The 18,799-nt window shown below is 34.9% G+C and overlaps 1 protein-coding gene across 1 annotated transcript; it reads left to right on the plus strand.

The window, feature by feature from the left end:
• Positions 1-4,922: 4,922 nt before the first annotated feature.
• On the plus strand, positions 4,923-8,239 carry LOC142555378 (U-box domain-containing protein 11-like). Its single transcript, XM_075666220.1, is given in 5 exon segments — positions 4,923-5,325; positions 6,069-6,185; positions 6,265-6,711; positions 6,850-7,077; positions 7,079-8,239. Coding segments are annotated over 5 exon segments (1,932 nt in total). The 5' UTR covers positions 4,923-5,028; the 3' UTR covers positions 7,922-8,239.
• Positions 8,240-18,799: the final 10,560 nt, after the last annotated feature.

Consider the following 18,799-nt stretch of genomic DNA (forward strand, 5'->3'; position numbering starts at 1 on the left):
TTATGTTTGCTTAGTTAATTGGTTTTAAATTGTTGCATTTCTTTTATTTGGTGTCGTTTATGGTGAGAAGACATAGTGTATGAGCCAATGATGATGTTGAATTGATAGTATACAAAAGTATTGATTGGGTCACCTCATGAATGGTACTCTTGATTGTTAAAGCATGAATTTTGGCACAAAGTTGAACTTTTTGAGCACATATGTGTGGGGACTAGAATTTTGTAGGAATAATGGTGAAATCTGAAGGTTTTGTGTGGTTAACTTGAAAGGCATCATTTATGAGTTGATTTAGCATGTAAACACGTGAAAATAAGTCACTAATTGGGACCTTGAATGAGAACATGTGATTTGCCTTGAACTTTACATATACCCCTTTTTCAATGCACTGAATAAAAATATCATACCCCTAACCAGCTGTAATCCAAAGTTATATATTCTTAGCCTAGGGAGTACATGTGTGAAAATTGTGCATTCAAAAAAAAAAGAGAAAAAAATGATGGAGATGTAAGGTGAGAAGGAGCCGAAATAAAAGGAATGAAATTCTATTCCTAGGCTAAAAGTTGGAGATGTAAGGAGACGAGGAAAGTCAGACGAAAAGTCTTGACGATTGCACAATGAAAATGATCGGTGTACTCCCGACTGTTAGCCACTTGAGCTTATTTTCCTTCTTTTCGACACCCTTCTCTGCACTTAAGAATCGAATAAAGTTCAAATTATGGTTAGTGATAAATGGACACGGGGGTGCATGATAGTGAGACTTGTATTGAAGTGCTAATTGAGTGACTCGCATGATCGGATGATTGATCTATTTGAAGTACGAATGACTAGACCCATCATGACACACACACACGTTCAAATTAGTGTCGAGATTTATGTGTAGATGAGAATGAGTATTCGTTTGTGATTTGACTTGATTATAATTTGTATGTGGGAAAGTTCACTGAGGCATGAGCATAACAGTTGTTAACTCACCATTGACATTTACTTGTGTTGGTTATTTCCTATTTGAGTATTTTGTGTTTGTTTAGAATCTCGTGCTTTAACCTATTTTGCTCGAGGGCGAGCAAAAGGTTAGTATGAGGGGGTTGATAGGACTCGTTTTTACGTGTTTTTAGTGTTGGTTTTGAGTCGCGTTCATGCATCATATTAGTTTGTTTTAGTTGAATTTTGCATTTTTTTAGCATTATTGAGCATTTGACTAATCTCGTGTATTCTGTGGTTATTTTGTAGGAATTGAACCAAAAAGTGGGAGAAACTTTGGCATAATATCGAAGAGGTCTCGCTAGGGCGATCAAAAGTGACCGCCCCAGCGAGCATTGTGGTCTGGCCGAGGATTGTTTTGCGCAAGTGTCTCGTTTGACCGCTCCAGCGAAACCATGGACATGCTCGAGGAAGCTTATTCGAGGACCTCTCGCTAGGGCGGTCAAAATATACCGCCCTAGCGAGAAGCGAGATTGAGAAAGATTTGTTTCCAAATTTTGAGAGAGACAACGGCCGATCTCGTGTGTTAGGTCTTGGTGTAGGATAGAGTCCCTCAAAATTTGGAAACAAATCTTTCTCAATCTCGCTTCTCGCTAGGGCGGTATATTTTGACCGCCCTAGCGAGAGGTCCTCGAATAAGCTTCCTCGAGCATGTCCCTGGTTTCGCTGGGGCGGTCACTTTTGACCGCCCTAGCGAGACACTTGCGCAAAACAATCCTCGGCCAGACCACAATGCTCGCTGGGGCGGTCACTTTTGACCGCCCTAGCGAGACCTCTTCGATATTATGCCAAAGTTTCTCCCACTTATATCAACCCAAACTATAAAACAAATATCATTTTTCATAAACCATAAAAAGAAAGAAATGTCATTTACCGACATATTCCCTTTCTTCGTACTGTTGTTGTTTAGATGGAGGAAGATTCTTTTTGCTGAGCTTCTTTGTTGGGAGAAAAGGTATTATAAGAAAAGCCACGTTTGATAGAAACAAGGATTATTAATATTGGGTTGTGACATGAGTTTATTTTAAACAGATCAGTACAATCTAGTCCATCGGAGAGTAGATTGGTTGGGTTTAATTAAAAATATATCAAACATTGGATTAATATGAAAAAATAAACACAATTCTACTGAATCCATGTTACCAAACACTTCGTTATGTATTAGTAACATTTGTAGTTGTTATCATCCCACTATCTTATAAGTGATGTAGTTGCATAAAACTCTCCAAATAAGAAAGCGACGTGCATTCAAATTCATGTAAAATAATAAAGAAAATCGTATAATAAAAGATAGAATTACAATGGTTTATGGGAAATGGATGGAAATGTGAAAATATGTTGGAAAATGTCAAGGAAGGGCCATAAGTCATTGTGGCTTTCATTTAATGTTTTGACTTTTTTGTCAATTGTGAAAAAAAATATTATTTTGTTTATAATTGAATAAATATGTGCTTATCTGTGACCTATATAAAAAATATATATAATTATTTCAAATTGAGAAATAGAAATATGGTATGTAACAGCGAAGGGTATCTCAGCAACCAATGCAAACAATTCACTATATTCTCTCCCCATCTCTTTCTTCGTGGAATAAGTGTATTGTAAAATAATCTCATATTTTTTCGTTAGATAAGTTATCCTTACTTATATTTAAAATAAAAAATAATATTTTTACTTGAATTTTTTTTTTAAATAGATAACCAAAATAGAAGACTCGTCTTATGAAATTGATCCATAATATCGTCTCTTCTATTCGTTTTTCATTCTTCCATACTCTCCCCAGTGTCATAATGCTCTTTGAGTTGGCCTAGTCTCAATAAAAACACATTTCATGTTTATTAGAGTGATTCTTTTTGCCGCTATAATCCATTTATTTTGAATACCTATATCCGTAGAATGTATAACTCAATTACAATATTATAATTCGATCATGATATTGTTGTTAATTGTTGGAACATTTCATGTTCGCAATCTTGTTTTTGATGTTAACAAAACTTGTTATTATGTTTCTAATGATTTACCGAGTGTGCAGATGTTGTAACTGATCGAATAGTTACCGAGTCTAAACTGAAATTATCAAAGACGTAAACTGAAAAGTGCCAACTGATTGATCGAACTAAACCAGTACAACTGAAGTATCAAGAGCAGTTCAACTGATTGTCCAGTTGATAGGTGGTTCAGCAGAAGACCTTCAGAAGCCCGGCCAGCCGATGAAGTGTTCAACTGATGAAGAGCCCAACAGACCAGTTCAACTGAATCAGTGAAATCAGTTCAGCTGACGAGTCAACTGATTTCACCTCACCAATTCAAGACCAGTTCAGAACATCAGTTAGTAGCGAACCAGTTTGCAGATACGACAAGCTTAATCCTGTTGTGCACAAAGGTACAAAAGCTATTGTACGATCATAGTACAGTAAGAGACATTGCAGCAGAACTTAAAGCCAAATGTTCCAGATATCTATTTGGGGGAACAAATTCAAACTGCAACGGATTCATTCAATGAGTCTCACTGTACGTTCAACCAAACGCCTATAAATAAAAGTCGAATATCAGTGAAGACGATGATGAGAGTTGATGAAAAATACAGATAGAGCACGCTTATTGCATATCAGCTTTGAAGAAGCAATCAGCCCAGTTTCTGAGGGAACAATTCAACGTGCTATCAGTTTAGATTAGAAGTATATTTACCTCAGTGTGTGAGAACACTTTCGGATAGTTCACAGAGATCAGTTCTCACACACGCACACACCACCATCAAATTCCGTCTTGCACAATAACGTAAACATGTGTATGTAGTCTTTCTCACATAGACATTAAAGAAGTGTTGACTGGAAGGTGTTAACTTCAGTGTAGTCTAGGAGTTCAGTTAAGACAGTGTGTAAGTTTTAAGCTGGGTGGGTCTGTACAAGTTTTGTATCGATCAAAGTCTTCTAGTGAATCCAATCCGAGGTGGTAGAAGAGGTGACGTAGGAGCAGTTGTAGTCTCCGAACATCCATAAACATATCTTGTGTTATTTCTATTTAACTGCTTGTTTTTGTTCTTAACTGATTTGATCTGTTCCGCTGATATCAGTTCAGTTTTGTCCATAACTGAACCGATACAAGCTAGAACTGATCCCTATCTATTTCCAGTCATTCAGTTACACAAGAATAAAATATATCAGTTTTCTTAACGATGGATTATTTCGAGTGTTTTCCGCTTGGTTTAATACCAAACTCGATCTAATTTATCGGTGTTAAATATTTCTTAGAACACGAGCTATTGCAAGCTCATCAACGTTTTTAGAGGATTTTCTTGATCCAACAATTTTTATTGCATAGATAACCACACTTGATAGTGAATACATTTTTTTGACAGAATACATTTGCCATTACTCAATATTTGGTTATGGTTAACCACATCATTTCAAAATGTATAAAAATTCCATGCATTTCCCTCTATCGGTCTATTTTTAGCATCCCTCTAGTTCATTCACTAACAATTTGACAGCTCCTATTTGGCCTAGTCAAATCTATTCGTGATTGATTTATTGTAGAAAATATCCCCATCTAGTGGAAAGTACTAATTGCCTAAACATAATTTTTATTAAAATTATAAATTTAAAAATATGTTTAAAAAAAAAAGACAAAAACTTGTGTGAGACGGTCTTACGGGTCGTATTTTGTTAGACATATATCTTATTTGGGTCATCCAAGAAAGAATATTACTTTTTATATTAAGAGTATTACTTTTTATTGTGAATATCAGTAGGGGTATTACTTTTTAAGCTAAGAGTATTATTTTTTATTGTAAATATCGGTAGAATTGACCTGTCTCACAGCTAAAGATTTATAGTTAAAAAAAAATTCCCAAACTTCAGATCAGATATTACCTATTCCAAATTTTTTTTCAAAGAATAATATATATTATTATTATAAAAGATGCCAACTCATTGCTGCACTCAAACCTCATAAGCCCACGTTTGGTTGTCCCCAATCTACTACAATGTTGGTTTCATTCTTATTGTAGCCAAGCAAACACCCCACCACGATTTTTCTCCGCTCAGAATGGCCGACGGGGACGCCGCGGCGGCAAATGCCGGAGCCATCACCACGCCCCTCCGCCTAGTGCGGGACATCGTTCGGATCTCAGCTGCTGGTTTTTCCGGGTTTTTTAAGAAAGACTGTTCCGACCTGGCTCGAAGAGTCTCACTGTTGGCCCATTTTCTTGAAGAAATCGGGGATTCTAACGAGAAAGTTGAAGAGAATGCTGAATTGGGCTTCTCTGATCTGACCGTTGCCCTTCAGGCTGCGAGAAGTCTCGTTTCTGCTGCTAACAACTTTGACAATTCCTTGATTTCTTCGGTAATTTCATTAGTCAATGGTGTATAATCTGCCCTTTCTGCCTAGGGTTGTTTCTTTAGTCAATGTGCTGAATTGATGTGATTTTTTCATGTTTCGTGAGTTTGATTGATTTGAAATTTTTGTGTACTTTTATGGAAGATGCTAGTATTGCTAGATTCACCGCGGATCGACCCCATTGAAACGGGCTCGTTCTATGTTCTGATCTGAAGGTTTGAAACTGTCGACTGTTCTATCAGTACATTCAGAGTGGCAACGATGTCCTTAGATGGGGTTCTGAACTTGTTGGTTCTCCACATGTAATTAGTTTTGCAAAAATTAAAATCAGTCAATTGAATATTCTTTTTCTAATGATTTGATTTGAGGTGTTTCTGTGCTTATTATGTATTGTGCCTTGGGAGATAAGTATCTTTTTAAATGAACACGGTCTGAAGTGCATACTTAAAAATAAAATGGTTGTTGGGACTTGGGAGCATATGTATTATGCGTCAGAACTCTCTCTTTTCTTTTAAAAAAAGTTATTTGAAACCAGTGTGCTTCAATCAGTAGATCAAAAGACAATCAATCATCTTCATAGCCATCATTTGTTATAGATATCTGTCATAAAGTTTGTATATGCTACTCTCTTTTTGAGCTACAATTGTTTGTTTTGATTAATATCTCATAGTTTCGAGTATGAGCTGATAGTTCCTTGTCTTTATAAAATGTTAATGCCTGTCCTGAAATCTGTTTTCCTTTGGTTCAAGGATGGAGCAATGAAGAAAATCTCCTTTCAATTTCAATGTGTGACATGGACATTAGGGAAAGGGCTGGCTAACTTACCATATGGTGCTTTTGACATATCGGAAGAAGTATACGAACAGGTTGGGGTTGGTCTTGACTTTTGAGCATATGTATGTGGTGTTTGAATTGTTCGCTAATTTGACATAATCTACTTGCCAGGTTGAATTAGTGAAGGCACAGTTGAGACGAGCCACGGAAAGATATGGTGGACCTCTTAACTCGAACTTACTATGCAGGGCCTTGTCTCATCCACTGGACAAGAGTATCGATCCTTTCCAGTCAAGTAACTGGCTTACCAGAAGTCTACATATAGAAAATATTGGCATTATCACTCATGAAGTTGACGTGAACATGGAAGGTCCAATCGAAGGCAACTTGGAAAGCCACAATTTGGATGATGTTTACGAAAAAGAAAGTTTGAGGACCTTATTGACTTCATCAGAGGTTAATATCTTGAATGATTCGAGTAGTAGGACTGTCAAAAGGTCAACCTGCAAAAGTGTGGAGGAGAACAAGAAACCAGATTCTCATGTATTTCCTGAAGATTTCCTTTGCCCCATATCTCTTGAACTTATGAGAGATCCAGTAATTGTTGCAACCGGGCAGGTGAGATTCACATTGATAAAATATCGGTGCAGTTGGCCTTTCTTGCTAAGCAACTCGGGAAAAAAAAACATATCTTGGTACAGGGTAAGAAAATTGAATGTGTAATGCTTTTAATCTAGTTACATAATGTCTTTGCAGACCTATGAGAGATCTTACATACAGAGATGGATCGACTGTGGCAACACTACGTGCCCGAAAACACAGCAGAAGCTCCAGCATCACACTCTAACTCCAAATTACGTTTTGAGAAGTCTGATATCCCAGTGGTGCTTGAAACACAATATAGAGCAGCCAACAGGACTAATAAATGGGAAAATAAGAAAGAGTGATGGATCTCTTCGTGATGTTACTGGTGACTTTGCAGCAGGTTGAAGCACTTGTTCGTAAGCTCTCAAGCAGATCAATAGAGAAACGTAGAGCTGCGGTAGCTGAAATCCGATCGTTATCCAAAAGAAGCACGGACAACAGAATCTTGCTTGCAGAAGCTGGTGCAATTCCAATTCTTGTTAGTATGTTGACATCTGAGGATAGTGAAATTCAAGAAAATGCGGTTACTTCTGTGCTCAATCTTTCCATATTTGACAATAACAAAGGACTAATCATGCTTGCCAATGCGATTCCTTCTATTGTTCTAGTCCTCAGAGCTGGAAGTATGGAAGCAAAAGAGAATGCAGCAGCAACCCTCTTCAGTTTGTCGCTTGCCGATGAAAACAAAATTATTATTGGTGCATCGGGGGCAATACAAGCTTTGGTGGATTTGCTTCAGAATGGAAGCTCTAGAGGGAAGAAAGATGCTGCAACAGCATTATTCAATCTGTGTATATATCAAGGAAACAAGGGAAGGGCTGTTAGAGCCGGGATTATCAGTGGTTTGTTAAAAATGCTCACAGATTCAAGCAGTTTAATGGTTGATGAATCTCTGACAATTCTTTCAGTTCTAGCCAACCATCATGAGGCAAAATTGGCCATCGTTAAAGCTAGCACCATACCCATCTTAATCGATCTTTTACGATCTGGTTTACCCCGTAACAAGGAAAATGCAGCTGCCATTTTACTTTCCTTGTGCAAAAGGGACAGTGAAAATCTCAGTTGTTTAAGCAGACTTGGTGCTGTATTACCGCTCTCAGAGCTTGCCAAAAATGGCACAGAAAGGGCTAAAAGGAAGGCCGCGTCATTGTTGGAGCACCTTCGTAAATCGCAACAGCTTTGACAGGTTTACCATCCCTAAAGGACTCACTGTTTGTTTGTTCCATGGATCATCCATCTGACATTTACTTTTACACGAGTTTTAGGGTGTGAAAAGATGAAAGATTTGAGACACGAGAAATCAAGAAATTCTCATGTCAGCATATATTTTACCTTACTCTCGAGTGGCAAGAATTTGTTCGACTGATTTGTTTTGTAATTCTTTCATGACCAAAAATATTGATTATGCCCCTGACACTCTGTTAAATAACAGAGAATCAGGGATCTAAGGAGCTTCGATTGTTTGATAATTCGATTTAATAAAATTTGATTCTTTCGTTTACTGCTAACTGTTCGATATTCAACTTTTTATTATAATATTCACGATCCTACACGACCTCCTCCGGGTGAGGAGGCATTTTTGTTGGTATGGAAAAACTTGTGATTTCAATTGCAGAAACTATCAAAATAATCCGTCCGCATACTTCCATTAGCAAAAAGAAATATCAGACAGCCAAAAAGGAAATAACCCCACCACTAGTTTCAGGGTTTTTTTTTTAATTAATTTAAAAATAAAAAAATATTTTAAAACAATGTAAACGTGTAATGATGATATACTACTATTTTTATTCTATTTAATTTTTTCTCTTCAATCATCTCATATATCTAATTTTTCAATCACCCAACCAAATAATACAAAATATTTAATAATTATCATATATTATAAATATTTATATTTTTATATTTTTCATTCGAATTAAATTAATTATTAAAAATTATAATAAATAATAATAATAAAAATAATAATGATATATTTATAAATACTTTCACGCGTGTGAGTTTTTATGTTGTGATTGAAATTCAATTAATAACAATAGTTTAAACAAAAAATAAACAATCTAAATTTAGGAATAGAATGAAAATATTATAATTCAGCATAAGTTTTATCGATAATATATGCTAAAGCTAAACCTCTTATTGGTGTATCGATGAAAGACTACTATTTTTATTCTCCTTAATTTTCTCCGTTCAATCCTCTCATATCTCTAATTTTTCAATCATCCAACCAAATAATACAAATATTTAATAATTACCATATATTATAAATATTTATATTTTTATATTTTTCATTCGAATTAAATCAATGATTAAAAGTATAATAAATAATAATAATAATGATATATTTATAAATATATTTTCACACCGTGTGAATTTTTATGTTGTGATTGAAATTCGATTAATAATAATAGTTTAAATAGAAAATAAACAATGTAAATTTACAATATAATGAGATATTATAATTCAGTGTAAGTTTTATCGATACTATATGTTAAAGTTAAACATCTTATCGGTGTATTGATGAAAGACTACTATTTTTATTCTTCTTAATTTTCTCTCTTCAATCCTCTCATATCTCTAATTTTTCAATCACCCAACCAAATAATACAAAATATTTAATAATTATCATATATTATAAGTATTTATATTTTTATATTTTTCATTCGAATTATAATATTATAGTGGAGCGAGTTGGAGCATCGGTGCCACGTGGACGGATAGGTTTATAGTGGAGCGAGTTGGAGCATACTTATAATATATTATAAGTATTTATATTTTTATATTTCATTTGAAATATTTTTTTATTTTTAAATTAATAATAAAAAAACCAGCTGAGCCTTTTCACAGATTAGTTTTCATCATTAGTTTTTTCTCAAAATTTTAAAAATAATTGAGATGAACTTTCTACGTGGACATGCTGAAAATGTTTTAACTTTATGAAATTGAAATCGTTTATTTAATACATAATTTTACGTAGACTTTTTTCTAAAATTATTTTCACATTGTTTGAGATGAACTTCATATATTATTGTAAATTTAATTCTAACTCTAATTCTAATATGGAAAAGATGTAAAGCACAACATAAGGGCAACATTTGAAACACCCCATTGAAGCTTTTATAAGAGTTAAATCATCAGAAAAAGATGATACATTTCAATTGTTTTTGCGTTATTTAGTCCCAAATTGTGCTTCGCTTTCGTTCATTTTGATTCAAATTCAGAAGTTGATTTCATGCTAATTTTGATTTTTTCAAAAGTGATTCTGCCTATTTTTGTGAATAAATAAAAAATTTCTAGACAATCTTACACTGAACAATATTTTTGTCTAATACCATTTGCGTTGTGCGTTCTAATAAGATCGATTTATAGTTAATATACAAAGATATAGATTTATTTATGTAATGTCCCTAAAATTTGAAAATCCACGTGAACCATAGTGCATGCAAGTTATTAAATTTCTTTGGTATTTTATTAAATTATTTTAAAGCTTTAAATGCATGTTTATTTCATTAATTGTGTTTTAATTCATTGTTTATTTAAAGTTCATGCAATCTAGTATTTTTATTTAAATTATGGATTTAAATTATTTTATGCATTTTATGCATAATTCATGCATGATAGGATTTAATTCATGAAATTTTAAAAGTTCACGCATTAGGGTTTCTAGGTGCATTTCACGCTCGAACGAGGATCGGAGATCGGAGAATTTTCAAGAAATTATTTTATTACACGATTTATTTTTATAAATTAATTTAAAGCATTTTAAGTGTATTTTTCGAAAATGGGAATTTTTAGGTATTTTTACCCGCAAGATTTTAATTTTTAACGGTACGCAAATTTTATCGAATCGGGAGACTTTTTAATGGTTCGGCTAATATTTTCAAAATCTTTTCAACATGAAATATTTTTCGGGAGTGCGTTTGGATTTAATGAGCTTATTTTTAAGCTTGTTGGGCATAAAACCTTTTTTTTTAACTTTTAAAATGTACTTTTATGGCCCATGAACTAAGTATTATCTATATAATTAGGCCATAATCACCCAATTAACCCGAAGCCTAATTTTACCCCACCAACCAGCCGACACCCTTTCAGAATTCATTAGTTCCTTGGTTTCATCATTTACTGCTAGGCCCCATCGGTTGGCTCTTGTTCTTGAAAAAGAATTTCCTCCGGCCTCGTATTTGTGCATCATTCCAGGCATGCTTCGTATCACCTTTGCTGCATCACTCATGTTGTATATATATCTGATTTGTATGTATTATGCATGAAGGAACTCGATCTGTCCAAGATCATGAAGAAAAGTTTCGACTTTCATCCATATCATGCATTCTTTTCATTATACTCACGTTTTTCCCTAGTTTGTGCAAGGGGCTGCGACCTACGGCTGTTAAGAGATTGTTAAAGGCATTGAGGGTGATCCTGAAGGCAACACAGAACGTTTCTTACTGTGAGTAGTAGAGACGAAGGGTTGAATCGAGGTGGGGGTTCGGGTTTGCTAGTATTGTGGGTAAGGGGGAGAACCATCGGTGCTATGGTGAGCCAAGCGGTGGATCTACTCCTGGTGGGTCTGGTCCACATCCTTGGAGGACCCTAGCCCTGCTGGTTCGATCCTTGAAGCAGCACACGTGAAGTGGAAGCAAGGGAACATGGGTTATGAGATGGGCTTCTAGCGGGTAAGATGGCGGTGTGGGGGCATGCATGGGAGTGGAGGTTTGAGTCGGTGGAGTACCTTAGACTCTGATCTACGTCCCTGGTGTGTGGGCTCGTGAGTGGTGCGTCGATTTGAAGGTATAGGCGTGAGTTGTGGTCAAGGGAAGTGCATGAGGTGGACAAATGGGATAGGACCGAGAAGTTAATAAATTTATAGTATTGATTAGCCGTGTGTTAGGGAGAAAATGTCATGGTTTTAGGAGCATTTTAATATGTTAAGATATGGTATAAGGTTGGGAAGAATTTAGTAGAGTTTCGAGTCAGTTCGGTTTGAAACCGGGACTCCATTTCAAGTTTTAAAACGTGTCGGTTAAGTTCTGATTTGGCTTGGGATTTACGTCTAAGAACACTTATAAAAATGTTTTGGGATATTTTAAGGAGTTTGGTAAGCTTCGGGGCAATTTTAGAAGCCCAGGGTTGAAACGATAATTTTTGGGTTTCTAGGGGCAAAATGGTCATTTTGCACCAGGGGTGAGATTTTGGTCCTGGCAGCGCCCTGAGCACAAATTTATGATATTTTAAATGTTTATGCATCATGTTTAAAATTTTTACGCAATTATGATAAATACGGTACATGCTTGGTTTAAATGAAAAATTATGTATATGCATGCTTTTATTTAAGTGATGAATATGATGACATGTTTTGAAGGAAGTGATTTAGTTGTGACTAACACGATGACACGATGACATGTAAGGCCCGGGCTCAGTGGGCGGGTAATGCCGTCGCTGATGACCCTCGCCGCCGGGTACCGCGGTTACACGTAGATGGATCCATCGACTGACATGATGACCTGATGATACGAAAGTCACAGCTAATGAACGGAATTCAAATTAAGATTTTAACACGTATATGCTGATACGATGATACATGTTATTACCATGTTTTGACAGGTCACAGTTACGCATACGATATGATAACATGATGAGACATGTTTTGACACGGTTACGATTTTACACGACACGCTTATGTTCATGTTTTTAAGCTCATGAAATGTATTTTGATTATGCTATTTTTCACTGCTGTGTGCTATGTATATGTACTTGTTATTACTGGTACAGGTGTGTTGAGTCTTTAGACTCACTAGGCGTGTGTGATGCAAGTGAGCTTGTTGCTGAGGAGACTGGAGGTCCTGAACTCTGAGTAGGCAGCTCTGGTGCGGTGACACGACCCGAGAACCGTATGTTTTCCGCATTATGATTTATGAAATTTGAGAGGAGATGAACCTTTTGATACGTTGACGATTTTAAGCTTTTTATTCGTTTACGTTTACGTTTGATTTTGGAGTAGTTTGAAAATTTTAAAATTGCGTTATTTTTATTGTCAAATATTTAATATCATTTTTAAATGTTATTGTGAGATTGCGAAGCTTTTATTTTTTTTTTTAAAAAATGTCTAGTAGAATTTTAAAAAAGAGCGAGACGTTTCAGTTGGTATCAGAGCAAGGGTCCTGTATAGGGTTGTGCCACCGCCAGCTTCTGCCGCTCAGTCTTCAAGCCTCAAGTCTGTAAGCTTTTATGATTTATTTATTTTAAATGATTTACTCTTATCACCTGCATGTTAACATGATTTACGTTGTATGACGATCTATGGTATATGTTTAACTACTTTTATTATTTAAGGATTTACTGTTAAAAAAAAAACAGATTAAATTGCATGATGGAATGGACTTGATAAGAATTTTGCTATTGAGCATTAGGAAATGTTGGAAATCATTTGACTATATTAATTTTTGGTTAGTAGTACTGATATTCTCCTTATGGGTCATAAGTTAATCTTGAAAATTATGAATGCTTTTGGGACTTGTAGAATTTCTAAAAAATTACTTATGCATGGTTCGTGGTTGCTAGTTGAATTAATTTTTAAGGATTCTATGTAAGGATTAATGATTCTAATATTACGACGATATTTGGAAGTATAAAAACGTAGAATTTATATAGGATGCATGCTCTACCTAGTAGGACCTAAGGATTGAATTGCATGGATTGAGAATATTAAGGACCTAATTGTAATAACCAATAATTGAGGACCTAAGTGCAAAAATAATATTCTAAGGGACTATTTTTGAATTTACTAAATTTTGGGATTTAATTTTGAGTTTCGAGAATTTTAAGGTTTAAAGAGTCTAAGTCGAAAATTTTATAGGGACAAAAATGCAAATTTCGAAGAGTTGTAGGGCCAAAAATGTAATTTTTGATAACTTTAAGTGTCAAATTGCCAATCTCAAAATTTTTGAGGATTAAATTCGAACTTTTGAGGAACACTTGGTTAAATCAGTAATTTTTCGAGGTTATGAGAATTGATTTTGAGTTTAATAAGCTTAAAATTATTGAACTTTATGTTTCGAAGAACTTATAAAATGGAATTTGGAACGTCAACAACGTATGGGTGATAGTGGAATTTCCGAAATTAAGGTCAAAGTTGATAATTTTTGAGGAAATTAAGAATTAATGTTGCAATTTTAAGAAATCGGGGAATTAGTTTAGCAGTAAGTGAGAATTGAATGGTTTAAATAATATGAATTTTCGGTGATTTAGTTTTGAATGATATTTAGAATATTTAGATATCTAAGTTATAAGGTTATAAGGAATGGTAATCAAGGACATTGTAGGATGAATCAATCTTGGTCTTAAAAATTTAAGTGCTAGTGAAATAATGTTGTGGCAAATTAAGAATTTAAAGTGATGACAATTTAAGATGAAGTTGAGCAATTAGTTAAGTTATAAGATTTGACAGTAAGTTAACTAATTTTTGGGAACTTAAGTTTGATGTGTCATAAGTTTTATTCATGATCTTAACAGTTAAGATTCTACCCTGTTGGAATTTAATTTTGCTAGAAAGTTGGGTATGATTGATGGTTGGGTTATTTGATAGACGTGTGTAAGAGGTGAGGTAGACACCTTGTCTTGAGGAAATTTGAAAGTCATTAAGAAACTTGGGACTAGGCGGATACTATCTAATACTACTTGAGTTGCGTAAGCTTGAATTTTCAGTTTATGAGATAGGTGTTCATACAAAATTTTTGGGTGAAAAAAAAAAAAAAGGAATTAAGGGTATACAACATAGGTTATCAATGGATGACTATTAAGATTTTTGTCGAGTAAGATATCTAAAAGCTTGATATGGGAATTCTAGAACTATATGGATTATAAGTGAAGTTGATTTATTAAAGTTAGTTTAATGCTATCATGTGATAACTTATTAACTTTTATATGCTAGACTTATTTAAGCATTGAGGTTACTTAAGAATGCGACATTTGTTCAATGAGGAAAGTCCCGAGTCTTAGGCCTCAACTATATTGTAATTGGAGAGAAAATAGTTTAAGCATGTACTTGATACTAGAAGGGTTTTATTATTAAGGTAGAAGATCGAGATTGTATATTTTGGGTTTTATGGATTATCACTACTCGAATTTAAGATTTGCAACAATTTAATATTTGGAATGTACTCACAAATAATTAAGTCACGTAAGTTTGGTGTCATAAGACAAGATTCGATTCAACGATTTTAGGTTAATATTATTATGGGGTCGATTTAAGGTTAACTTCTAAGTGTATTACCGAGGATAGAAGTCGATCAGTAATTTTTGGTACTAAGGTTTCCTAAGTTGAACTGCCTAAATGCTAAGGTAGTAGGTCAATGAACATCCTGGGTATAGTATATGAAAGTAAGATACAATAAGTTTGGACTGCCATTTCTAATATTGGAAATATTGAGAAAAGTCCAAATTCAAGGACATAGAGAAATAGAACTAAATCACTATAAGTTGTTTTAAGTTGCGATACGCAAACGAGAATTTTGGTAGCCAAATTTAATTAGTATTGAGGAGCCGTAAGGACAGCTTAACACTTATTTTATCGGAGTAGCGCAACGGAAGCGTGGACTATTGAGATTCTAGAATTAAGGGTCTAAACTTTTTGTTCGTCGAAGGTAAGCGAATTTCGGGGACGAAATTCAATTTAAGGGGTGAAGATTGTAATGTCCCGAAAATTTGAAAGTCCACGTGAACCACATGCATGCAAGTTATTAAATTTCTTTGGTATTTTATTAAATTATTTTAAAGCTTTAAATGCATGTTTATTTCATTAATTGTGTTTTAATTCATTGTTTATTTAAAGTTCATGCAATCTAGGATTTTTATTTAAATTATGGATTTAAATTATTTTATGCATTTTATGCATAATTCATTCATGATAGGATTTAATTCATGAAATTTTAAAAGTTCACGCATTAGGGTTTCTAGGTGCATTTCACGCTCGAATGAGGATCGGAGATCGAAGAATTTTCAGGAAAATTATTTTATTACACGATTTATTTTTATAAATTAATTTAAAGCATTTTAAGTGTATTTTTCGAAATGGGAATTTTTAGGTATTTTTACCCGCAAGATTTTAATTTTTAACGGTACGCAAATTTTATCGAATCGGGGGACTTTTTAATGGTTCGGCTAATATTTTCAAAATCTTTTCAACATGAAATATTTTTCGGGAGTGCGTTTGGATTTAATGAGCTTATTTTTAAGCTTGTTGGGCATAAAACCTTTTTTTTTAACTTTTAAAATGTATTTTTATGGCCCATGAACTAAGTATTATCTATATAATTAGGCCATAATCACCCAATTAACCCGAAACCTAATTTTACCCCACCAACCAGCCGACACCCTTTCAGAATTCATTAGTTCCTTGGTTTCATCATTTACTGCTAGGCCCCATCGGTTGGCTCTTGTTCTTGAAAAAGAATTTCCTCCGGCCTCGTGTTTGTGCATCATTCTAGGCATGCTTCGTATCACCTTTGCTGCATCACTCATGTTGTATATATATCTGATTTGTATGTATTATGCATGAAGGTACTCGATCTGTCCAAGATCATGAAGAAAAGTTTCGACTTTCATCCATATTATGCATTCTTTTCATTATACTCACGTTTTTCCCTAGTTTGTGCAAGGGGCTGCGACCTACGGCTGTTAAGAGATTGTTAAAGGCATTGAGGGTGATCCTGAAGGCAACACAGAACGTTGCTTACTGTGAGTAGTAGAGACGAAGGGTTGAATCGAGGTGGGGGTTCGGGTTTGCTAGTATTGTGGGTAAGGGGGAGAACCATCGGTGCTATGGTGAGCCAAGTGGTGGATATACTCCTGGTGGGTCTGGTCCACGTCCTTGGAGGACCCTAGCCCTGCTGGTTCGATCCTTGAAGCAGCACACGTGAAGTGGAAGCAAGGGAACATGGGTTATGAGATGGGCTTCTAGCGGGTAAGATGGCGGTGTGGGGGCATGCATGGGAGTGGAGGTTTGAGTCGGTGGAGTACCTTAGACTCTGATCTACGTCCCTGGTGTGTGGGCTCGTGAGTGGTGCGTCGATTTGAAGGTATAGGCGTGAGTTGTGGTCAAGGGAAGTGCATGAGGTGGACAAATGGGATAGGACCGAGAAGTTAATAAATTTATAGTATTGATTAGCCGTGTGTTAGGGAGAAAATGTCATGGTTTTAGGAGCATTTTAATATGTTAAGATATGGTATAAGGTTGGGAAGAATTTAGTAGAGTTTCGAGTCAGTTCGGTTTGAAACCGGGACTCCGTTTCAAGTTTTAAAACGTGTCGGTTAAGTTCTGATTTGGCTTGGGATTTACGTCTAAGAACACTTATAAAAATGTTTTGGGATATTTTAATGAGTTTGGTAAGCTTCGGGGCAATTTTAGAAGCCCAGGGTTGAAACGATAATTTTTGGGTTTCTAGGGGCAAAATGGTCATTTTGCACCAGGGGTGAGATTTTGGTCCTGGCAGCGCCCTGAGCACAAATTTATGATATTTTAAATGTTTATGCATCATGTTTAAAATTTTTACGCAATTATGATAAATACGGTGCATGCTTGGTTTAAATGAAAAATTATGTATATGCATGCTTTTATTTAAGTGATTAATATGATGACACGTTTTGAAGGAAGTGATTTAGTTGTGACTAACACGATGACATGTAAGGCCCGGGCTCAGTGGGCGGGTAATGCCGTCGCTGATGACCCTCGTCGCCGGGTACCGCGGTTACACGTAGATGGATCCATCGACTGACATGATGACCTGATGATACGAAAGTCACAGCTAATGAACAGAATTCAAATTAAGATTTTAACACCTATATGCTGATACGATGATACATGCTATTACCATGTTTTGACAGGTCACAGTTACGCATACGATATGATAACATGATGAGACATGTTTTGACACGGTTACGATTTTACACTACACGTTTATGTTCATGTTTTTAAGCTCATGAAATGTATTTTGATTATGCTATTTTTCACTGCTGTGTGCTATGTATATGTATTTGTTATTACTGGTACAGGTGTGTTGAGTCTTTAGACTCACTAGGCGTGTGTGATGTAGGTGAGCTTGTTGCTGAGGAGACTGGAGGTCCTGAACTCTGAGTAGGCAGCTCTGGTGCGGTGACACGACCCGAGGACCGCATGTTTTCCGCATTATGATTTATGAAATTTGAGAGGAGATGAACCTTTTGATACGTTGACGATTTTAAGCTTTTTATTCGTTTACGTTTACGTTTGATTTTGGAGTAGTTTGGAAATTTTAAAACTGCGTTATTTTTATTGTCAAATATTTAAGATCATTTTTTAATGTTATTGAGAGATTGCGAAGCTTTTATTTTTTTTAAAAAAAAATGTCTAGTAGAATTTTAAAAAAGAGCGAGACGTTTCAATTTATTTGGAAATTTTTTTGGAAAGTATAATTATAAACAAGTTTTATTTGTATTTTGCAATTTCTCTAAGGCAAAAATAAATCAGATTTTATAATTATTGGGTTAAACATGTATTAGTTAGATTAGTAGTGGGATGAGTGGCTTCCTAAAACCCTGGTATGTCAAACTGTTGACGTTGCTTTGCTTAATCAAGTTGGCTAGGTGAGCCAATAAATAGTTACACTAGATCTTAACGAATAATATTGTCTCTATTGACTCGCCAAAATGACGGGTTGCAGGCCGGCCAGTCTTGCTAGCCAGTCATTCCAGAAAGTTTTGACATCCTAAGGTAAAACTGATTTGTAAGATATATGAGACAACACTAATACATAGTCACACACCTCCTCAAACGCATGAGGCTAACATCTCGACTCATTAACACCTCAGTATGTGCATTTTGTGCTGCCATGTGTATAAGTAAATTAAAAACTATAACTTTTGGCTTAATGACAAACGTTTGATCCTATCAATAATTATTCAATTAAAAAACGGTTACTATTTACTTATTAAATCATATTACAAATAAAAAATATTAAAATAAATGTTATGTTAGAATATTTATTTTAAAATAAATGTCTATTTTAATCATATGTTCGCATCTAATTTTCCA

Source organism: Primulina tabacum, chromosome 9 (genome assembly GCF_025594145.1).
Source record: "Primulina tabacum isolate GXHZ01 chromosome 9, ASM2559414v2, whole genome shotgun sequence".
NCBI lineage: Eukaryota > Viridiplantae > Streptophyta > Magnoliopsida > Lamiales > Gesneriaceae > Primulina > Primulina tabacum.